The following is a 23,819-nucleotide window of genomic DNA, read 5'->3' on the forward strand; positions in this document are numbered from 1 at the left end:
ATGCACCCCATGATCCTGTTTGCCTTGGCAGCTGCTGCCTGGCACTGGCTGCTCCAGGTAAGTTTATCATTAACTAGGATCCCCAAGTCCTTCTCCCTGTCAGATTTACCCAGTGGTTTCCCGTTCAGTGTGTAATGGTGATATTGATTCCCTCTTCCCATGTGTATAACCTTACATTTATCATTGTTAAACCTCATCTGCCACCTTTCAGCCCAAGTTTCCAACTTATCCAGATCCATCTGTAGCAGAATACTATCTTCTCTTGTATTAACTGCTTTACATAGTTTTGTATCATCTGCAAATATCGATATTTTACTGTGTAAACCTTCTACCAGATCATTAATGAATATGTTAAAGAGAACAGGTCCCAATACCGACCCCTGCGGTACCCCACTGGCCACAGCGACCCAGTTAGAGACTATACCATTTATAACCACCCTCTGCTTTCTATCACTAAGCCAGTTACTAACCCATTTACACACATTTTCCCCCAGACCAAGCATTCTCATTTTGTGTACCAACCTCTTGTGCGGCACGGTATCAAACGCTTTGGAAAAATCGAGATATACCACGTCCAATGACTCACCGTGGTCCAGTATATAGCTTACCTCTTCATAAAAACTGATTAGATTGGTTTGACAGGAGCGATTTCTCATAAACCCATGCTGATATGGAGTTAAACAGTTATTCTCATTGAGATAATCCAGAATAACATCCCTCAGAAACCCTTCAAATATTTTACCAACAATAGAGGTTAGACTTACTGGCCTATAATTTCCAGGTTCACTTTTAGAGCCCTTTTTGAATATTGGCACCACATTTGCTATGCGCCAGTCCTGCGGAACAGACCCTGTCGCTATAGAGTCACTAAAAATAAGAAATAATGGTTTATCTATTACATTACTTAGTTCTCTTAGTACTCGTGGGTGTATGCCATCCGGACCCGGAGATTTATCTATTTTAATCTTATTTAGCCGGTTTCGCACCTCTTCTTGGGTTAGATTGGTGACCCTTAATATAGGGTTTTCATTGTTTCTTGGGATTTCACCTAGCATTTCATTTTCCACCGTGAATACCGTGGAGAAGAAGGTGTTTAATATGTTAGCTTTTTCCTCGTCATCTACAACCATTCTTTCCTCACTATTTTTTAAGGGGCCTACATTTTCAGTTTTTATTCTTTTACTATTGATATAGTTGAAGAACAGTTTGGGATTAGTTTTACTCTCCTTAGCAATGTGCTTCTCTGTTTCCTTTTTGGCAGCTTTAATTAGTTTTTTAGATAAAGTATTTTTCTCCCTATAGTTTTTTAGAGCTTCAGTGGTGCCATCCTGCTTTAGTAGTGCAAATGCTTTCTTTTTACTGTTAATTGCCTGTCTTACTTCTTTGTTTAGCCACATTGGGTTTTTCCTATTTCTAGTCCTTTTATTCCCACAAGGTATAAACCGCTTACACTGCCTATTTAGGATGTTCTTAAACATTTCCCATTTATTATCTGTATTCTCATTTCTGAGGATATTGTCCCAGTCTACCAGATTAAGGGCATCTCTAAGCTGGTCAAACTTTGCCTTCCTAAAGTTCAATGTTTTTGTGAGTCCCTGACAAGTCCCCCTAGTGAAAGACAGGTGAAACTGTACAATATTGTGGTCGCTATTTCCTAGATGCCCGACCACCTGCAGATTTGTTATTCTGTCAGGTCTATTAGATAGTATTAGGTCTAAAAGTGCTGCTCCTCTGGTTGGATTCTGCACCAATTGTGAAAGATAATTTTTCTTGGTTATTAGCAGAAACCTGTTGCCTTTATGGGTTTCACAGGTTTCTGTTTCCCAGTTAATATCCGGGTAGTTAAAGTCCCCCATAACCAGGACCTCATTATGGGTTGCAGCTTCATCTATCTGCTTTAGAAGTAGACTTTCCATGCTTTCTGTTATATTTGGGGGTTTGTAACAGACCCCAATGAGAATTTTGTTACCATTTTTCCCTCCATGAATTTCGACCCATATGGACTCGACATCCTCATTCCCTTCGCTAATATCCTCCCTTAAAGTGGACTTTAGACAAGACTTTACATAGAGACAAACCCCTCCTCCTCTCCGATTTTTACGATCCTTTCTAAACAGACTGTAACCCTGTAAGTTAACTGCCCAGTCATAGCTTTCATCTAACCATGTCTCGGTTATTCCCACTATGTCAAAGTTACCTGTAGATATTTCTGCTTCTAGTTCTTCCATCTTGTTTGTCAGGCTTCTGGCGTTTGCGAGCATGCAGTTTAGAGGATTTTGTTTTGTTCCAATCTCCTCACTGTGGATTGTTTTAGAAATGTTCTTACCTCCCTTCTGAGTATGTTTTCCTGGGTCGTCTTTGTTCGAGTCTAATGTTTTTCTTCCCGTCCCCTCTTCTTCTAGTTTAACGCCCTCCTGATGAGTGTAGCGAGTCTTCTGGCGAATGTGTGTTTCCCAGGTTTGTTGAGGTGTAGTCCGTCTCTGGCGAGGAGTCCATCGTACAAGTAATTCACGATGGACTCCTATTCTATTCTAGAATTCTAGCCGCGTTGGATAATGAACCACTTCTAGCCGAAAATCTGACCGATTCAGCTGTCATATCGGACAGAAAGGCCATAGCAGATCTCATTATAGGGAGAGAATTTAGAATATCGGACCTCGGGGTTTTATTGGACAGATGCTCTTCCAAATTGACCCATCCAAAGGTACATAGACCGGGCTACCGAGGTAGCTGCTATGTTAGTCTTAATTAGGGCCGCGGACGATTCCCAGGCCCTCTTTAGCAGTATGTCGGCTTTCCGATCCATGGGATCGCGCAAATTTGATGAGTTCTCCAATGGTATGGCTGTCTTTTTGGCAACCATTGCCACCGGATCATCTACTTTGGGTATCTCTTCCCATAGTTTGACTTCTTCCGGCTCAAATGGTAGACGAGCCTTGAAGTCTTTAGACAAAACCAGCCGACGTTCTGCCTCCTTCCACTCCTCCAGTATCATGGCTTTAATATGCTCACTAACTGGGAAGACTGTCTGCCGACGTGACATTAGTCCCCCGAACATCAGGTCCTGCCTGGATTGTGGCTTAGATGTCTCTTCTATCTGCATTGTGCTTCGCACAGCCTGCACGAGATCATTCGTCTCCTCCGCCTGGAAGAGGCATTTCCTTTGGTGGTCCTGGCTCCCTGAAGGAAGCTCCCCCTCTTCTTCTGAGACAAAGTCTTCAGAGTCAGACTTGTCCTCAGAACTAAACTCCAGCTCTCTTAGGTCTCGCTCCCGTCTGGCTCTCTTGCGGCTGGGAATGGGGCTGGACTTCTCCACAATACTGGACAAAGAAGCTTGAACTTCTTCTCGTATTAGGGACCTCATTTCTGACAAAAGTGCGGACTGTTCGTCCCTCATAACCTTAGATGTGCAATCTACACACAAGGTTTTGCCATTAGTGTCCGGAAGCTTCACGCTACATATAGGGCATCTACTGGATTTTCCAGAGGCCTTGCCGGATTTCTTAGCTTGACCAGGGGGGCAGCGGGGGTTCCCTTATCCTTAAATGACATAAGATAGGGAGTAAGTAATGGGGTAAGCCTGCTCGTGCGTGCAGATGGGGAAGTCCGCGCTATGCGCACTTACCCCTTCCTTGGCTGGCATGTTTCCTTCCATGATGATTCCCGAGGTAGCAGGTTCCCGCAGCTCACAACGCTGGACAGAAGCGCTTCAGATGTACGCATTCCACACTGGAGCGCACACACTTCCCCCGCTCTTACAGCGTCACCGGAAGTGATGGTAACGGATGCCGGAAGTGATGCGGTTCCCTGGGAACGTCCGCCTAAAGACGCCGTGCAGGGCGCAACACCGCTCTGGATGCCGCGAATCCCTGCCACATGGAACCGCAGCCGAGAGCCTCCCATCGGGAGAAGCAGCTGCCACCAGGAGCTTCGCCACTCCTTGTCTTTGGAGCAGAGGGACCCCCTCTGGAGGGTTTCTGCCCTGAGCCTCTTGACAGGGGGAAGGGTATTGGCAAGCCGCACGATCCCCCTGAGCTCCGGTAAGCTGCGCAGCTTCTCTCGTGCGTCCCTTGCAGGGACAGGAAAAACTCTGAGGATTGTGGGTGGGACATGACCTTTTGAACTCTCGTGTGTTTCCTGTCCCAGCAAGGGGAGGACGACGTCCTCCAGGGTGCTGTCAGGAGGGACGTCCTGGAAAAAAAAAGTTATGGACACCTTCAGGAAAATTCAAAGTGCATCTAAATAAGTTTGGAAATGGTGTTTCCCCAAGATTTTTCCACCATATAGCTTATACACACTCGTTGTTTCCCTTTGCACTTTATCGACTGCAGAATGAGTTAACTGAGAATCTGTCAGAGGAATTCTGGTGTAAGACCACAGACCACACTGGAGCAGAGCTGAACTTCGATGTGGTCATAGATTAGTTGAGAAGAGCTAAAAAAAAAGACAGAAAAAAAAGGCTTTACAGATCCCACAGATTCTCAATTAACTGGTTCTGCAGCCAAACAGAGCTCGTACAGAACAAAGGGTGGATTTTTTATTTTTTTAAAAACCCAATGGCAAAAATTCTTCTTAAGACCAAAATCCATAAGCAGCGCACTTTGTCGATGGCGCGCTTGCGGCAGATGTGGGCACTCACTTGGGGAGCTGAAGCCTTGAGGTCGCTGCCTCTTAGTTGGACACAGATAATCTGCAACAAACACCAAAACCTGCAACCAAGCGGAAAAATGATTATCCAAACAGCCCTGGACAGTGATGGAGGACGACAGTCTGATGCCCACTATTCCTGTAAGACCCCCACTGCAATATATAACCGCATTATATGGGGTCTCCAGGAACTAGATGGACTGGGGTTGGGGCTGAGGCCCCATGAGCACCCATGCTATACCAGCCCCATACAGATGGGAGTAGGACAGCAGTGGATAGACCGTGGGGGTCCGTGCAATCAGAGGGGGTATTTATCATATCTTATAGGATACAAATGACTTACCATCCCTAAGACCAGTCCGAGGAACAGGGTCATGAACCCGAATATGATGTAAGACCCCCAGACGGGAAGGCCAACGTCTTCCACTAAATAGTTGTGGCAGTACTGCAAAGAAACGGATGATCAGGACGTGAACGATCCCCAACAACCTCCGGCTGCTGAGGAACTACAACTCCCAGCTTAAAGGGAACCTGTCACCCCCAAAATCGAAGGTGAGCCAAGCCCACCGGCATCAGGGGCTTATCCTGTAATGCATTCTGTAATGCTGTAGATAAGCCCCCGATGTATCCTGAAAGATGAGAAAGAGAGGCTAGATTATACTCACCTGGGCGGGTGGTCCGATCCGATGGGCGTCGCGGTCCGGGTCCGATGTGTGTCGCGATCCGAGGCCTCCCATCTTCATACGATGACGTCCTCTTCTGGTCTTCACGCTGCAGCTTCGGCGCACTTTATTTCCCTGTTGAGGGCAGAGCAAAGTACTGCAGTGCGCAGGCGCCGGGCCTCTCTGACCTTTCCCTCTGCACTGCAGTACTTTGCTCTGCCCTCAACAGGGAGATAAAGTGCGCCGAAGCTGCAGCGTGAAGACAAGAAGAGGATGTCATCGTATGAAGATGGGAGGCCCCGGACCGGACCGCCCCGGTGAGTATAATCTAACCTCTTTCAGGTAACATCGGGGGCTTATCTACAGCATTACAGAATAAATTACAGAGTGCTGGAGATAAGCCCCTGATGCCGGTGGGCTTAGCTAGCCCTCGATTTTGGGGGTGACCGGTTCTCTTTAAGGGCCTGAAACTGATGGATAACTTTCAGGATCTCTGCTTGCTGTCAGTTATGGGAAAATTTGTGGTGTTCAATCTGCGCGGACCCGAAAATCCGTCTGCCGGAGAGTTTGCTGCAATTACATTCAGTCTGTACAATACTGTGTGTGCCGAGCACCCAGACTGTTACACTGGAGCAAACCCTCTGCGCCAGGGGAGAAGGGGGATCCGAGAGGGCACCTGGCGCCCCACACCCGCTGCTGCAACATCGGAGCCCACCTGAATGTACCTACCCGAATCCACACCGACAGCTGGAACAAGGTGGACATGCCGCTCATCCTGCAGGGAAGATGGGGGGATACATTACTATATGGCTTACCACGAGACCCCACACCTACATTATAGGGGCAGGACGCTGGGATCTACTTACAGCAGTGAGTCGGGGCTGACCCAGGAGGACACGGCCTCCATCGCCTCCCACTCCTTCTCATTCACAAAGCTGATGAAGTCCTTGTGGGTCCGGGGGCCCTGATACTTCCGGAAAACGCCATCTTTACAGCTAGACACAAGGTAAGAAATGCTGAGAATCCTGCGCCGGCCGCTACCTGTCCGCTCACAGCTAATAGACCCCCTTGTGTGCCCCTCTATATAGCACCTCTCAGCTTCCAGATTTTCTTTAAAGGGGATGTCTCATGAAGGTGACCACCTGTCCATATAAAAATTAGAGGGGCCAATAAAAACCAAAGACCCCCCTCTGCGGACTGCTTCAGCGTGCTGTGCAGCCTTCTTCATCAGAATGGCTGCCATGTAATGCTACGTTTCTCCAGCAGAGGTCACTGCAGTGAAAGGATCCGGCTGGCAGAGGCTTCCACTGACAAGAATGGGGTCAGAGGCGATCAGATGATCACTAGTGATGAGCGAATATACTCGTTACTCGAGATTTCCCAGCATGCTCGGGGGTCCTCAGAGTATTTGTTACTGCTCGGATATTTAGTTTTCATCGCCGCAGCTGAATGATTTACATCTGATAGCCAGGCTGATTACATGTGGGGGATCCCTAGCAACCAGGCAACCCCCACATGTACTTATGTAGGATATCAGATGTAAATCATTCAGCTGCGGCGCTGAGAACTAAATCCCTGAGCACTAACAAATACTCGGAGGACCCCCGAGCATGCTGGGAAATCTCGAGTAACGAGTATATTCGCTCATCACTAATGATCACCACTGAATTACATTGATTTTTATTCTGAAGGGGTTGACTAATGACACAACCCCCTTAATACAGTAACCTACTGCTGCTCAGGATGTTCGTTCTGATCATTTATTCCAAAAACCCAACTGAGTTTATGGCTTGAAGCGTCGGAGTTACTAAATAAGCGCCATGCCGACTCCTGGAGGACCCGTGGGGGCTGTAAGGCCTGAACATCTGCACACCGGGGGACGGCGAGGCACCTACAATTCCCACACCTTGTACAATCTGTAAACTTACAGAAAATGACAGAAAACCTGAGCTAATACGATACGAATAGTGCTGGCAAGACGGGCGCATGGGGCACCACTGAGTGGGAACATATCCAGAGATCACACCCACATCCACCCCGTGTGTATACTGGGGGTCAGCTCTAGTATATGATCCCAGTTGTACTAATAGTGCTGGCAAGACGGGCGCATGGGGCACCACTGAGTGGGAACATATCCAGAGATCATACCCACATCCACCCCGTGTGTATACTGGGGGTCAGCTCTAGTATATGATCCCAGTTGTACTAATAGTGCTGACAAGACGGGCACATGGGGCGCCACTGAGTGGGAACATATCCAGAGATCACACCCACATCCACCCCGTGTGTATACTGGGGGTCAGCTCTAGTATATGATCACAGTTGTACTAATAGTGCTGGTAAGACGGGCACATGGGGCACCACTGAGTGGGAACATATCCAGAGATAACACACACATCCACCCCGTGTGTATACTGGGGGGTCAGCTGTAGTATATGATCCCAGTTGTACTAATAGTGCTGACAAGACGGGCACATGGGGCACCACTGAGTGGGAACATATCCAGAGATCACACCCACATCCACCCCGTGTGTATACTGGGGGTCAGCTCTAGTATATGATCCCAGCTGTACTAATAGTGCTGGCAAGACGGGCACATGGGGCACCACTGAGTGGGAACATATCCAGAGATCACACCCACATCCACCCCGTGTGTATACTGGGGGTCAGCTCTAGTATATGATCACAGTTGTACTAATAGTGCTGGTAAGACGGGCACATGGGGCACCACTGAGTGGGAACATATCCAGAGATAACACACACATCCACCCCGTGTGTATACTGGGGGGTCAGCTGTAGTATATGATCCCAGTTGTACTAATAGTGCTGACAAGACGGGCACATGGGGCGCCACTGAGTGGGAACATATCCAGAGATCATACCCACATCCACCCCGTGTGTATACTGGGGGTCAGCTCTAGTATATGATCCCAGCTGTACTAATAGTGCTGGCAAGACGGGCACATGGGGCACCACTGAGTGGGAACATATCCAGAGATCACACCCACATCCACCCCGTGTGTATACTGGGGGTCAGCTCTAGTATATGATCCCAGCTGTACTAATAGTGCTGGCAAGACGGGCACATGGGGCACCACTGAGTGGGAACATATCCAGAGATCATACCCACATCCACCCCGTGTGTATACTGGGGGGTCAGCTCTAGTATATGATCCCAGTTGTACTAATAGTGCTGGCAAGACGGGCACATGGGGCACCACTGAGTGGGAACATATCCAGAGATCACACCCACATCCACCCCGTGTGTATACTGGGGGTCAGCTCTAGTATATGATCCCAGTTGTACTAATAGTGCTGGCAAGACGGGCACATGGGGCGCCACTGAGTGGGAACATATCCAGAGATCACACCCACATCCACCCCGTGTGTATACTGGGGGGTCAGCTCTAGTATATGATCCCAGTTGTACTAATAGTGCTGGCAAGACGGGCACATGGGGCACCACTGAGTGGGAACATATGCAGAGAGATCATACCCACATCCACCCCGTGTGTATACTGGGGGTCAGCTCTAGTATATGATCCCAGTTGTACTAATAGTGCTGGCAAGACGGGCACATGGGGCGCCACTGAGTGGGAACATATCCAGAGATCACACCCACATCCACCCCGTGTGTATACTGGGGGTCAGCTCTAGTATATGATCACAGTTGTACTAATAGTGCTGGCAAGACGGGCACATGGGGCACCACTGAGTGGGAACATATCCAGAGAGATCACACCCACATCCACCCCGTGTGTATACTGGGGGTCAGCTCTAGTATATGATCCCAGTTGTACTAATAGTGCTGGCAAGACGGGCACATGGGGCACCACTGAGTGGGAACATATCCAGAGAGATCATACCCACATCCACCCCGTGTGTATACTGGGGGGTCAGCTCTAGTATATGATCCCAGTTGTACTAATAGTGCTGGCAAGACGGGCGCATGGGGCACCACTGAGTGGGAACATATCCAGAGATCACACCCACATCCACCCCGTGTGTATACTGGGGGTCAGCTCTAGTATATGATCCCAGTTATACTAATAGTGCTGGCAAGACGGGCACATGGGGCGCCACTGAGTGGGAACATGTACAGAGAGATCACACCCACATCCACCCCGTGTGTATACTGGGGGTCAGCTCTAGTATATGATCACAGTTGTACTAATAGTGCTGGCAAGACGGGCACATGGGGCGCCACTGAGTGGGAACATATCCAGAGATCACACCCACATCCACCCCGTGTGTATACTGGGGGGTCAGCTCTAGTATATGATCCCAGTTGTACTAATAGTGCTGGCAAGACGGGCGCATGGGGCACCACTGAGTGGGAACATATCCAGAGATCACACCCACATCCACCCCGTGTGTATACTGGGGGTCAGCTCTAGTATATGATCCCAGTTGTACTAATAGTGCTGCCAAGACGGGCACATGGGGCGCCACTGAGTGGGAACATATCCAGAGATCATACCCACATCCACCCCGTGTGTATACTGGGGGTCAGCTCTAGTATATGATCCCAGCTGTACTAATAGTGCTGGCAAGACGGGCACATGGGGCACCACTGAGTGGGAACATATCCAGAGAGATCACACCCACATCCACCCCGTGTGTATACTGGGGGTCAGCTCTAGTATATGATCCCAGTTATACTAATAGTGCTGGCAAGACGGGCACATGGGGCACCACTGAGTGGGAACATATCCAGAGATCATACCCACATCCACCCCGTGTGTATACTGGGGGTCAGCTCTAGTATATGATCCCAGTTGTACTAATAGTGCTGGCAAGATGGGCACATGGGGCGCCACTGAGTGGGAACATATCCAGAGATCATACCCACATCCACCCCGTGTGTATACTGGGGGGTCAGCTCTAGTATATTATCCCAGTTGTACTAATAGTGCTGGCAAGATGGGCACATGGGGCGCCACTGAGTGGGAACATATCCAGAGATCACACCCACATCCACCCCGTGTGTATACTGGGGGTCAGCTCTAGTATATGATCCCAGTTGTACTAATAGTGCTGGCAAGACGGGCACATGGGGGGCCACTGAGTGGGAACATGTACAGAGAGATCACACCCACATCCACCCCGTGTGTATACTGGGGGTCAGCTCTAGTATATGATCCCAGTTGTACTAATAGTGCTGGCAAGACGGGCACATGGGGCGCCACTGAGTGGGAACATATCCAGAGATCACACCCACATCCACCCCGTGTGTATACTGGGGGTCAGCTCTAGTATATGATCCCAGTTGTACTAATAGTGCTGGCAAGACGGGCACATGGGGCGCCACTGAGTGGGAACATATCCAGAGATCACACCCACATCCACCCCGTGTGTATACTGGGGGGTCAGCTCTAGTATATGATCCCAGTTGTACTAATAGTGCTGGCAAGACGGGCACATGGGGCACCACTGAGTGGGAACATATCCAGAGAGATCATACCCACATCCACCCCGTGTGTATACTGGGGGTCAGCTCTAGTATATGATCCCAGTTGTACTAATAGTGCTGGCAAGACGGGCACATGGGGCACCACTGAGTGGGAATATATCCAGAGAGATCACACCCACATCCACCCCGTGTGTATACTGGGGGTCAGCTCTAGTATATGATCACAGTTGTACTAATAGTGCTGGCAAGACGGGCACATGGGGCACCACTGAGTGGGAACATATCCAGAGAGATCACACCCACATCCACCCCGTGTGTATACTGGGGGTCAGCTCTAGTATATGATCCCAGTTGTACTAATAGTGCTGGCAAGACGGGCGCATGGGGCACCACTGAGTGGGAACATATCCAGAGATCACACCCACATCCACCCCGTGTGTATACTGGGGGTCAGCTCTAGTATATGATCCCAGTTATACTAATAGTGCTGGCAAGACGGGCACATGGGGCGCCACTGAGTGGGAACATGTACAGAGAGATCACACCCACATCCACCCCGTGTGTATACTGGGGGTCAGCTCTAGTATATGATCACAGTTGTACTAATAGTGCTGGCAAGACGGGCACATGGGGCGCCACTGAGTGGGAACATATCCAGAGATCACACCCACATCCACCCCGTGTGTATACTGGGGGGTCAGCTCTAGTATATGATCCCAGTTGTACTAATAGTGCTGGCAAGACGGGCGCATGGGGCACCACTGAGTGGGAACATATCCAGAGATCACACCCACATCCACCCCGTGTGTATACTGGGGGTCAGCTCTAGTATATGATCCCAGTTGTACTAATAGTGCTGGCAAGACGGGCACATGGGGCACCACTGAGTGGGAACATATCCAGAGAGATCACACCCACATCCACCCCGTGTGTATACTGGGGGGTCAGCTCTAGTATATGATCCCAGTTGTACAAATAGTGCTGGCAAGACGGGCACATGGGGCGCCACTGAGTGGGAACATATCCAGAGATCACACCCACATCCACCCCGTGTGTATACTGGGGGTCAGCTCTAGTATATGATCCCAGTTGTACAAATAGTGCTGGCAAGACGGGCACATGGGGCGCCACTGAGTGGGAACATATCCAGAGATCACACCCACATCCACCCCGTGTGTATACTGGGGGTCAGCTCTAGTATATGATCACAGTTGTACTAATAGTGCTGGCAAGACGGGCACATGGGGCGCCACTGAGTGGGAACATATCCAGAGATCACACCCACATCCACCCCGTGTGTATACTGGGGGGTCAGCTCTAGTATATGATCCCAGTTGTACTAATAGTGCTGGCAAGACGGGCACATGGGGCACCACTGAGTGGGAACATATCCAGAGAGATCACACCCACATCCACCCCGAGTGTATACTGGGGGGTCAGCTCTAGTATATGATCCCAGTTGTACTAATAGTGCTGGCAAGACGGGCACATGGGGCGCCACTGAGTGGGAACATATCCAGAGATCATACCCACATCCACCCCGTGTGTATACTGGGGGGTCAGCTCTAGTATATGATCCCAGTTGTACTAATAGTGCTGGCAAGACGGGCACATGGGGCGCCACTGAGTGGGAACATATCCAGAGATCACACCCACATCCACCCCGTGTGTATACTGGGGGTCAGCTCTAGTATATGATCCCAGTTGTACTAATAGTGCTGGCAAGACGGGCACATGGGGCGCCACTGAGTGGGAACATATCCAGAGATCACACCCACATCCACCCCGTGTGTATACTGGGGGTCAGCTCTAGTATATGATCCCAGTTGTACTAATAGTGCTGGCAAGACGGGCGCATGGGGTGCCACTGAGTGGGAACATATCCAGAGATCATACCCACATCCACCCCGTGTGTATACTGGGGGTCAGCTCTAGTATATGATCCCAGCTGTACTAATAGTGCTGGCAAGACGGGCACATGGGGCGCCACTGAGTGGGAACATATCCAGAGATCACACCCACATCCACCCCGTGTGTATACTGGGGGTCAGCTCTAGTATATGATCCCAGCTGTACTAATAGTGCTGGCAAGACGGGCACATGGGGCACCACTGAGTGGGAACATATCCAGAGATCACACCCACATCCACCCCGTGTGTATACTGGGGGGTCAGCTCTAGTATATGATCCCAGTTGTACTAATACTGCTGGCAAGACGGGCACATGGGGCACCACTGAGTGGGAACATATCCAGAGATCACACCCACATCCACCCCGTGTGTATACTGGGGGGTCAGCTCTAGTATATGATCCCAGTTGTACTAATAGTGCTGGCAAGACGGGCACATGGGGCGCCACTGAGTGGGAACATATCCAGAGATCATACCCACATCCACCCCGTGTGTATACTGGGGGTCAGCTCTAGTATATGATCACAGTTGTACTAATAGTGCTGACAAGACGGGCACATGGGGCGCCACTGAGTGGGAACATATCCAGAGAGATCACACCCACATCCACCCCGTGTGTATACTGGGGGTCAGCTCTAGTATATGATCCCAGTTGTACTAATAGTGCTGGCAAGACGGGCACATGGGGCGCCACTGAGTGGGAACATATCCAGAGATCACACCCACATCCACCCCGTGTGTATACTGGGGGTCAGCTCTAGTATATGATCCCAGTTGTACTAATAGTGCTGGCAAGACGGGCACATGGGGCGCCACTGAGTGGGAACATATCCAAAGATCACACCCACATCCACCCCGTGTGTATACTGGGGGTCAGCTCTAGTATATGATCCCAGTTGTACTAATAGTGCTGGCAAGACGGGCACATGGGGCACCACTGAGTGGGAACATATCCAGAGATCACACCCACATCCACCCCGTGTGTATACTGGGGGTCAGCTCTAGTATATGATCCCAGCTGTACTAATAGTGCTGGCAAGACGGGCACATGGGGCACCACTGAGTGGGAACATATCCAGAGAGATCACACCCACATCCACCCCGTGTGTATACTGGGGGGTCAGCTCTAGTATATGATCCCAGTTGTACTAATAGTGCTGGCAAGACGGGCACATGGGGCGCCACTGAGTGGGAACATATCCAGAGAGATCACACCCACATCCACCCCGTGTGTATACTGGGGGGTCAGCTCTAGTATATGATCCCAGTTGTACTAATAGTGCTGGCAAGACGGGCACATGGGGCACCACTGAGTGGGAACATATCCAGATATCACACCCACATCCACCCCGTGTGTATACTGGGGGTCAGCTCTAGTATATGATCCCAGTTGTACTAATAGTGCTGGCAAGACGGGCACATGGGGCGCCACTGAGTGGGAACATATCCAGAGATCATACCCACATCCACCCCGTGTGTATACTGGGGGGTCAGCTCTAGTATATGATCCCAGTTGTACTAATAGTGCTGGCAAGACGGGCACATGGGGCGCCACTGAGTGGGAACATATCCAGAGATCACACCCACATCCACCCCGTGTGTATACTGGGGGGTCAGCTCTAGTATATGATCCCAGTTGTACTAATAGTGCTGGCAAGACGGGCACATGGGGCGCCACTGAGTGGGAACATATCCAGAGATCATACCCACATCCACCCCGTGTGTATACTGGGGGGTCAGCTCTAGTATATGATCCCAGTTGTACTAATAGTGCTGGCAAGACGGGCACATGGGGCACCACTGAGTGGGAACATATCCAGAAATCACACCCACATCCACCCCGTGTGTATACTGGGGGTCAGCTCTAGTATATGATCCCAGTTGTACTAATAGTGCTGGCAAGACGGGCACATGGGGCGCCACTGAGTGGGAACATATCCAGAGATCACACCCACATCCACCCCGTGTGTATACTGGGGGTCAGCTCTAGTATATGATCCCAGTTGAAGTAATAGTGCTGGCAAGACGGGCACATGGGGCGCCACTGAGTGGGAACATATCCAGAGACCACACCCACATCCACCCCGTGTGTATACTGGGGGGTCAGCTCTAGTATATGATCCCAGTTGTACTAATAGTGCTGGCAAGACGGGCACATGGGGCGCCACTGAGTGGGAACATATCCAGAGAGATCATACCCACATCCACCCCGTGTGTATACTGGGGGTCAGCTCTAGTATATGATCCCAGTTGTACTAATAGTGCTGGCAAGACGGGCACATGGGGCGCCACTGAGTGGGAACATATCCAGAGAGATCACACCCACATCCACCCCGTGTGTATACTGGGGGTCAGCTCTAGTATATGATCCCAGTTGTACTAATAGTGCTGACAAGACGGGCACATGGGGCACCACTGAGTGGGAACATATCCAGAAATCACACCCACATCCACCCCGTGTGTATACTGGGGGTCAGCTCTAGTATATGATCCCAGTTGTACTAATAGTGCTGGCAAGACGGGCACATGGGGCGCCACTGAGTGGGAACATATCCAGAGATCACACCCACATCCACCCCGTGTGTATACTGGGGGTCAGCTCTAGTATATGATCCCAGTTGTACTAATAGTGCTGGCAAGACGGGCACATGGGGCACCACTGAGTGGGAACATATCCAGAGATCACACCCACATCCACCCCGTGTGTATACTGGGGGTCAGCTCTAGTATATGATCCCAGCTGTACTAATAGTGCTGGCAAGACGGGCACATGGGGCACCACTGAGTGGGAACATATCCAGAGAGATCACACCCACATCCACCCCGTGTGTATACTGGGGGGTCAGCTCTAGTATATGATCCCAGTTGTACTAATAGTGCTGGCAAGACGGGCACATGGGGCGCCACTGAGTGGGAACATATCCAGAGAGATCACACCCACATCCACCCCGTGTGTATACTGGGGGGTCAGCTCTAGTATATGATCCCAGTTGTACTAATAGTGCTGGCAAGACGGGCACATGGGGCACCACTGAGTGGGAACATATCCAGATATCACACCCACATCCACCCCGTGTGTATACTGGGGGTCAGCTCTAGTATATGATCCCAGTTGTACTAATAGTGCTGGCAAGACGGGCACATGGGGCGCCACTGAGTGGGAACATATCCAGAGATCATACCCACATCCACCCCGTGTGTATACTGGGGGGTCAGCTCTAGTATATGATCCCAGTTGTACTAATAGTGCTGGCAAGACGGGCACATGGGGCGCCACTGAGTGGGAACATATCCAGAGATCACACCCACATCCACCCCGTGTGTATACTGGGGGGTCAGCTCTAGTATATGATCCCAGTTGTACTAATAGTGCTGGCAAGACGGGCACATGGGGCGCCACTGAGTGGGAACATATCCAGAGATCATACCCACATCCACCCCGTGTGTATACTGGGGGGTCAGCTCTAGTATATGATCCCAGTTGTACTAATAGTGCTGGCAAGACGGGCACATGGGGCACCACTGAGTGGGAACATATCCAGAAATCACACCCACATCCACCCCGTGTGTATACTGGGGGTCAGCTCTAGTATATGATCCCAGTTGTACTAATAGTGCTGGCAAGACGGGCACATGGGGCGCCACTGAGTGGGAACATATCCAGAGATCACACCCACATCCACCCCGTGTGTATACTGGGGGTCAGCTCTAGTATATGATCCCAGTTGAAGTAATAGTGCTGGCAAGACGGGCACATGGGGCGCCACTGAGTGGGAACATATCCAGAGACCACACCCACATCCACCCCGTGTGTATACTGGGGGGTCAGCTCTAGTATATGATCCCAGTTGTACTAATAGTGCTGGCAAGACGGGCACATGGGGCGCCACTGAGTGGGAACATATCCAGAGATCATACCCACATCCACCCCGTGTGTATACTGGGGGGTCAGCTCTAGTATATGATCCCAGTTGTACTAATAGTGCTGGCAAGACGGGCACATGGGGTGCCACTGAGTGGGAACATATCCAGAGATCATACCCACATCCACCCCGTGTGTATACTGGGGGTCAGCTCTAGTATATGATCCCAGTTGTACTAATAGTGCTGACAAGACGGGCGCATGGGGCACCACTGAGTGGGAACATATCCAGAGATCACACCCACATCCACCCCGTGTGTATACTGGGGGTCAGCTCTAGTATATGATCCCAGTTGTACTAATAGTGCTGGCAAGACGGGCACATGGGGCACCACTGAGTGGGAACATGTACAGAGAGATCACACCCACATCCACCCCGTGTGTATACTGGGGGTCAGCTCTAGTATATGATCCCAGTTGTACTAATAGTGCTGGCAAGACGGGCGCATGGGGCACCACTGAGTGGGAACATATCCAGAGATCATACCCACATCCACCCCGTGTGTATACTGGGGGTCAGCTCTAGTATATGATCCCAGTTGTACTAATAGTGCTGACAAGACGGGCGCATGGGGCACCACTGAGTGGGAACATATCCAGAGATCACACCCACATCCACCCCGTGTGTATACTGGGGGGTCAGCTCTAGTATATGATCCCAGTTGTACTAATAGTGCTGGCAAGACGGGCGCATGGGGCACCACTGAGTGGGAACATATCCAGAGATCATACCCACATCCACCCCGTGTGTATACTGGGGGTCAGCTCTAGTATATGATCACAGTTGTACTAATAGTGCTGGTAAGACGGGCACATGGGGCACCACTGAGTGGGAACATATCCAGAGATAACACACACATCCACCCCGTGTGTATACTGGGGGGTCAGCTGTAGTATATGATCCCAGTTGTACTAATAGTGCTGACAAGACGGGCACATGGGGCGCCACTGAGTGGGAACATATCCAGAGATCATACCCACATCCACCCCGTGTGTATACTGGGGGTCAGCTCTAGTATATGATCCCAGCTGTACTAATAGTGCTGGCAAGACGGGCACATGGGGCACCACTGAGTGGGAACATATCCAGAGATCACACCCACATCCACCCCGTGTGTATACTGGGGGTCAGCTCTAGTATATGATCCCAGCTGTACTAATAGTGCTGGCAAGACGGGCACATGGGGCACCACTGAGTGGGAACATATCCAGAGATCATACCCACATCCACCCCGTGTGTATACTGGGGGGTCAGCTCTAGTATATGATCCCAGTTGTACTAATAGTGCTGGCAAGACGGGCACATGGGGCACCACTGAGTGGGAACATATCCAGAGATCACACCCACATCCACCCCGTGTGTATACTGGGGGTCAGCTCTAGTATATGATCCCAGTTGTACTAATAGTGCTGGCAAGACGGGCACATGGGGCGCCACTGAGTGGGAACATATCCAGAGATCACACCCACATCCACCCCGTGTGTATACTGGGGGGTCAGCTCTAGTATATGATCCCAGTTGTACTAATAGTGCTGGCAAGACGGGCACATGGGGCGCCACTGAGTGGGAACATATCCAGAGATCACACCCACATCCACCCCGTGTGTATACTGGGGGTCAGCTCTAGTATATGATCACAGTTGTACTAATAGTGCTGGCAAGACGGGCACATGGGGCACCACTGAGTGGGAACATATCCAGAGAGATCACACCCACATCCACCCCGTGTGTATACTGGGGGTCAGCTCTAGTATATGATCCCAGTTGTACTAATAGTGCTGGCAAGACGGGCACATGGGGCGCCACTGAGTGGGAACATATCCAGAGATCACACCCACATCCACCCCGTGTGTATACTGGGGGTCAGCTCTAGTATATGATCACAGTTGTACTAATAGTGCTGGCAAGACGGGCACATGGGGCACCACTGAGTGGGAACATATCCAGAGAGATCATACCCACATCCACCCCGTGTGTATACTGGGGGTCAGCTCTAGTATATGATCCCAGTTGTACTAATAGTGCTGGCAAGACGGGCGCATGGGGCACCACTGAGTGGGAACATATCCAGAGATCACACCCACATCCACCCCGTGTGTATACTGGGGGTCAGCTCTAGTATATGATCCCAGTTGTACTAATAGTGCTGGCAAGACGGGCACATGGGGCGCCACTGAGTGGGAACATATCCAGAGAGATCACACCCACATCCACCCCGTGTGTATACTGGGGGTCAGCTCTAGTATATGATCCCAGTTGTACTAATAGTGCTGCCAAGACGGGCACATGGGGCGCCACTGAGTGGGAACATATCCAGAGATCATACCCACATCCACCCCGTGTGTATACTGGGGGTCAGCTCTAGTATATGATCCCAGCTGTACTAATAGTGCTGGCAAGACGGGCACATGGGGCACCACTGAGTGGGAACATATCCAGAGAGATCACACCCACATCCACCCCGTGTGTATACTGGGGGTCAGCTCTAGTATATGATCCCAGTTATACTAATAGTGCTGGCAAGACGGGCACATGGGGCACCACTGAGTGGGAACATATCCAGAGATCATACCCACATCCACCCCGTGTGTATACTGGGGGTCAGCTCTAGTATATGATCCCAGTTGTACTAATAGTGCTGGCAAGATGGGCACATGGGGCGCCACTGAGTGGGAACATATCCAGAGATCATACCCACATCCACCCCGTGTGTATACTGGGGGGTCAGCTCTAGTATATTATCCCAGTTGTACTAATAGTGCTGGCAAGATGGGCACATGGGGCGCCACTGAGTGGGAACATATCCAGAGATCACACCCACATCCACCCCGTGTGTATACTGGGGGTCAGCTCTAGTATATGATCCCAGTTGTACTAATAGTGCTGGCAAGACGGGCACATGGGGCACCACTGAGTGGGAACATATCCAGAGATCACACCCACATCCACCCCGTGTGTATACTGGGGGTCAGCTCTAGTATATGATCCCAGTTGTACTAATAGTGCTGGCAAGACGGGCACATGGGGCGCCACTGAGTGGGAACATATCCAGAGATCACACCCACATCCACCCCGTGTGTATACTGGGGGTCAGCTCTAGTATATGATCACAGTTGTACTAATAGTGCTGGCAAGACGGGCACATGGGGCACCACTGAGTGGGAACATATCCAGAGAGATCACACCCACATCCACCCCGTGTGTATACTGGGGGTCAGCTCTAGTATATGATCACAGTTGTACTAATAGTGCTGGCAAGACGGGCACATGGGGCACCACTGAGTGGGAACATATCCAGAGAGATCACACCCACATCCACCCCGTGTGTATACTGGGGGGTCAGCTCTAGTATATGATCCCAGTTGTACTAATAGTGCTGGCAAGACGGGCGCATGGGGCACCACTGAGTGGGAACATATCCAGAGATCACACCCACATCCACCCCGTGTGTATACTGGGGGTCAGCTCTAGTATATGATCACAGTTGTACTAATAGTGCTGGCAAGACGGGCACATGGGGCGCCACTGAGTGGGAACATATCCAGAGATCACACCCACATCCACCCCGTGTGTATACTGGGGGGTCAGCTCTAGTATATGATCCCAGTTGTACTAATAGTGCTGGCAAGACGGGCGCATGGGGCACCACTGAGTGGGAACATATCCAGAGATCACACCCACATCCACCCCGTGTGTATACTGGGGGTCAGCTCTAGTATATGATCCCAGTTGTACTAATAGTGCTGGCAAGACGGGCACATGGGGCACCACTGAGTGGGAACATATCCAGAGAGATCACACCCACATCCACCCCGTGTGTATACTGGGGGGTCAGCTCTAGTATATGATCCCAGTTGTACAAATAGTGCTGGCAAGACGGGCACATGGGGCGCCACTGAGTGGGAACATATCCAGAGATCACACCCACATCCACCCCGTGTGTATACTGGGGGTCAGCTCTAGTATATGATCACAGTTGTACTAATAGTGCTGGTAAGACGGGCACATGGGGCACCACTGAGTGGGAACATATCCAGAGATAACACACACATCCACCCCGTGTGTATACTGGGGGGTCAGCTGTAGTATATGATCCCAGTTGTACTAATAGTGCTGACAAGACGGGCACATGGGGCGCCACTGAGTGGGAACATATCCAGAGATCATACCCACATCCACCCCGTGTGTATACTGGGGGTCAGCTCTAGTATATGATCCCAGCTGTACTAATAGTGCTGGCAAGACGGGCACATGGGGCACCACTGAGTGGGAACATATCCAGAGATCACACCCACATCCACCCCGTGTGTATACTGGGGGTCAGCTCTAGTATATGATCCCAGCTGTACTAATAGTGCTGGCAAGACGGGCACATGGGGCACCACTGAGTGGGAACATATCCAGAGATCATACCCACATCCACCCCGTGTGTATACTGGGGGGTCAGCTCTAGTATATGATCCCAGTTGTACTAATAGTGCTGGCAAGACGGGCACATGGGGCGCCACTGAGTGGGAACATATCCAGAGATCACACCCACATCCACCCCGTGTGTATACTGGGGGTCAGCTCTAGTATATGATCACAGTTGTACTAATAGTGCTGGTAAGACGGGCACATGGGGCACCACTGAGTGGGAACATATCCAGAGATAACACACACATCCACCCCGTGTGTATACTGGGGGGTCAGCTGTAGTATATGATCCCAGTTGTACTAATAGTGCTGACAAGACGGGCACATGGGGCGCCACTGAGTGGGAACATATCCAGAGATCATACCCACATCCACCCCGTGTGTATACTGGGGGTCAGCTCTAGTATATGATCCCAGCTGTACTAATAGTGCTGGCAAGACGGGCACATGGGGCACCACTGAGTGGGAACATATCCAGAGATCACACCCACATCCACCCCGTGTGTATACTGGGGGTCAGCTCTAGTATATGATCCCAGCTGTACTAATAGTGCTGGCAAGACGGGCACATGGGGCACCACTGAGTGGGAACATATCCAGAGATCATACCCACATCCACCCCGTGTGTATACTGGGGGGTCAGCTCTAGTATATGATCCCAGTTGTACTAATAGTGCTGGCAAGACGGGCACATGGGGCACCACTGAGTGGGAACATATCCAGAGATCACACCCACATCCACCCCGTGTGTATACTGGGGGTCAGCTCTAGTATATGATCCCAGTTGTACTAATAGTGCTGGCAAGACGGGCACATGGGGCGCCACTGAGTGGGAACATATCCAGAGATCACACCCACATCCACCCCGTGTGTATACTGGGGGGTCAGCTCTAGTATATGATCCCAGTTGTACTAATAGTGCTGGCAAGACGGGCACATGGGGCGCCACTGAGTGGGAACATATCCAGAGATCACACCCACATCCACCCCGTGTGTATACTGGGGGTCAGCTCTAGTATATGATCACAGTTGTACTAATAGTGCTGGCAAGACGGGCACATGGGGCACCACTGAGTGGGAACATATCCAGAGAGATCACACCCACATCCACCCCGTGTGTATACTGGGGGTCAGCTCTAGTATATGATCCCAGTTGTACTAATAGTGCTGGCAAGACGGGCACATGGGGCGCCACTGAGTGGGAACATATCCAGAGATCACACCCACATCCACCCCGTGTGTATACTGGGGGTCAGCTCTAGTATATGATCACAGTTGTACTAATAGTGCTGGCAAGACGGGCACATGGGGCACCACTGAGTGGGAACATATCCAGAGAGATCACACCCACATCCACCCCGTGTGTATACTGGGGGTCAGCTCTAGTATATGATCCCAGTTGTACTAATAGTGCTGGCAAGACGGGCACATGGGGCACCACTGAGTGGGAACATATCCAGAGAGATCATACCCACATCCACCCCGTGTGTATACTGGGGGTCAGCTCTAGTATATGATCCCAGTTGTACTAATAGTGCTGGCAAGACGGGCGCATGGGGCACCACTGAGTGGGAACATATCCAGAGATCACACCCACATCCACCCCGTGTGTATACTGGGGGTCAGCTCTAGTATATGATCCCAGTTATACTAATAGTGCTGGCAAGACGGGCACATGGGGCGCCACTGAGTGGGAACATGTACAGAGAGATCACACCCACATCCACCCCGTGTGTATACTGGGGGTCAGCTCTAGTATATGATCACAGTTGTACTAATAGTGCTGGCAAGACGGGCACATGGGGCGCCACTGAGTGGGAACATATCCAGAGATCACACCCACATCCACCCCGTGTGTATACTGGGGGGTCAGCTCTAGTATATGATCCCAGTTGTACTAATAGTGCTGGCAAGACGGGCGCATGGGGCACCACTGAGTGGGAACATATCCAGAGATCACACCCACATCCACCCCGTGTGTATACTGGGGGTCAGCTCTAGTATATGATCCCAGTTGTACTAATAGTGCTGGCAAGACGGGCACATGGGGCGCCACTGAGTGGGAACATATCCAGAGAGATCACACCCACATCCACCCCGTGTGTATACTGGGGGTCAGCTCTAGTATATGATCCCAGTTGTACTAATAGTGCTGCCAAGACGGGCACATGGGGCGCCACTGAGTGGGAACATATCCAGAGATCATACCCACATCCACCCCGTGTGTATACTGGGGGTCAGCTCTAGTATATGATCCCAGCTGTACTAATAGTGCTGGCAAGACGGGCACATGGGGCACCACTGAGTGGGAACATATCCAGAGAGATCACACCCACATCCACCCCGTGTGTATACTGGGGGTCAGCTCTAGTATATGATCCCAGTTATACTAATAGTGCTGGCAAGACGGGCACATGGGGCACCACTGAGTGGGAACATATCCAGAGATCATACCCACATCCACCCCGTGTGTATACTGGGGGTCAGCTCTAGTATATGATCCCAGTTGTACTAATAGTGCTGGCAAGATGGGCACATGGGGCGCCACTGAGTGGGAACATATCCAGAGATCATACCCACATCCACCCCGTGTGTATACTGGGGGGTCAGCTCTAGTATATTATCCCAGTTGTACTAATAGTGCTGGCAAGATGGGCACATGGGGCGCCACTGAGTGGGAACATATCCAGAGATCACACCCACATCCACCCCGTGTGTATACTGGGGGTCAGCTCTAGTATATGATCCCAGTTGTACTAATAGTGCTGGCAAGACGGGCACATGGGGCACCACTGAGTGGGAACATATCCAGAGATCACACCCACATCCACCCCGTGTGTATACTGGG

General features: G+C 51.0%; 1 protein-coding gene across 1 annotated transcript in view; it reads right to left on the reverse strand.

The window, feature by feature from the left end:
- LOC138657726 (thioredoxin-related transmembrane protein 1-like) overlaps window positions 1-23,819 on the reverse strand; it is a 63,317-nt gene that overhangs the window by 17,003 nt on the left and 22,495 nt on the right. Inside the window, exons 4-7 of the mRNA XM_069745410.1 lie at window positions 6,176-6,304; window positions 6,039-6,084; window positions 4,991-5,092; window positions 4,640-4,709 (exon numbers count right to left, since the gene is read on the reverse strand). Coding sequence (XP_069601511.1) covers window positions 4,640-4,709; window positions 4,991-5,092; window positions 6,039-6,084; window positions 6,176-6,304 — 347 coding nt within the window. The remainder of the gene's footprint in view (window positions 1-4,639; window positions 4,710-4,990; window positions 5,093-6,038; window positions 6,085-6,175; window positions 6,305-23,819) is intronic.

Source organism: Ranitomeya imitator, chromosome 1 (assembly GCF_032444005.1).
Source record: "Ranitomeya imitator isolate aRanImi1 chromosome 1, aRanImi1.pri, whole genome shotgun sequence".
Classification (NCBI taxonomy): Eukaryota; Metazoa; Chordata; class Amphibia; order Anura; family Dendrobatidae; genus Ranitomeya; species Ranitomeya imitator.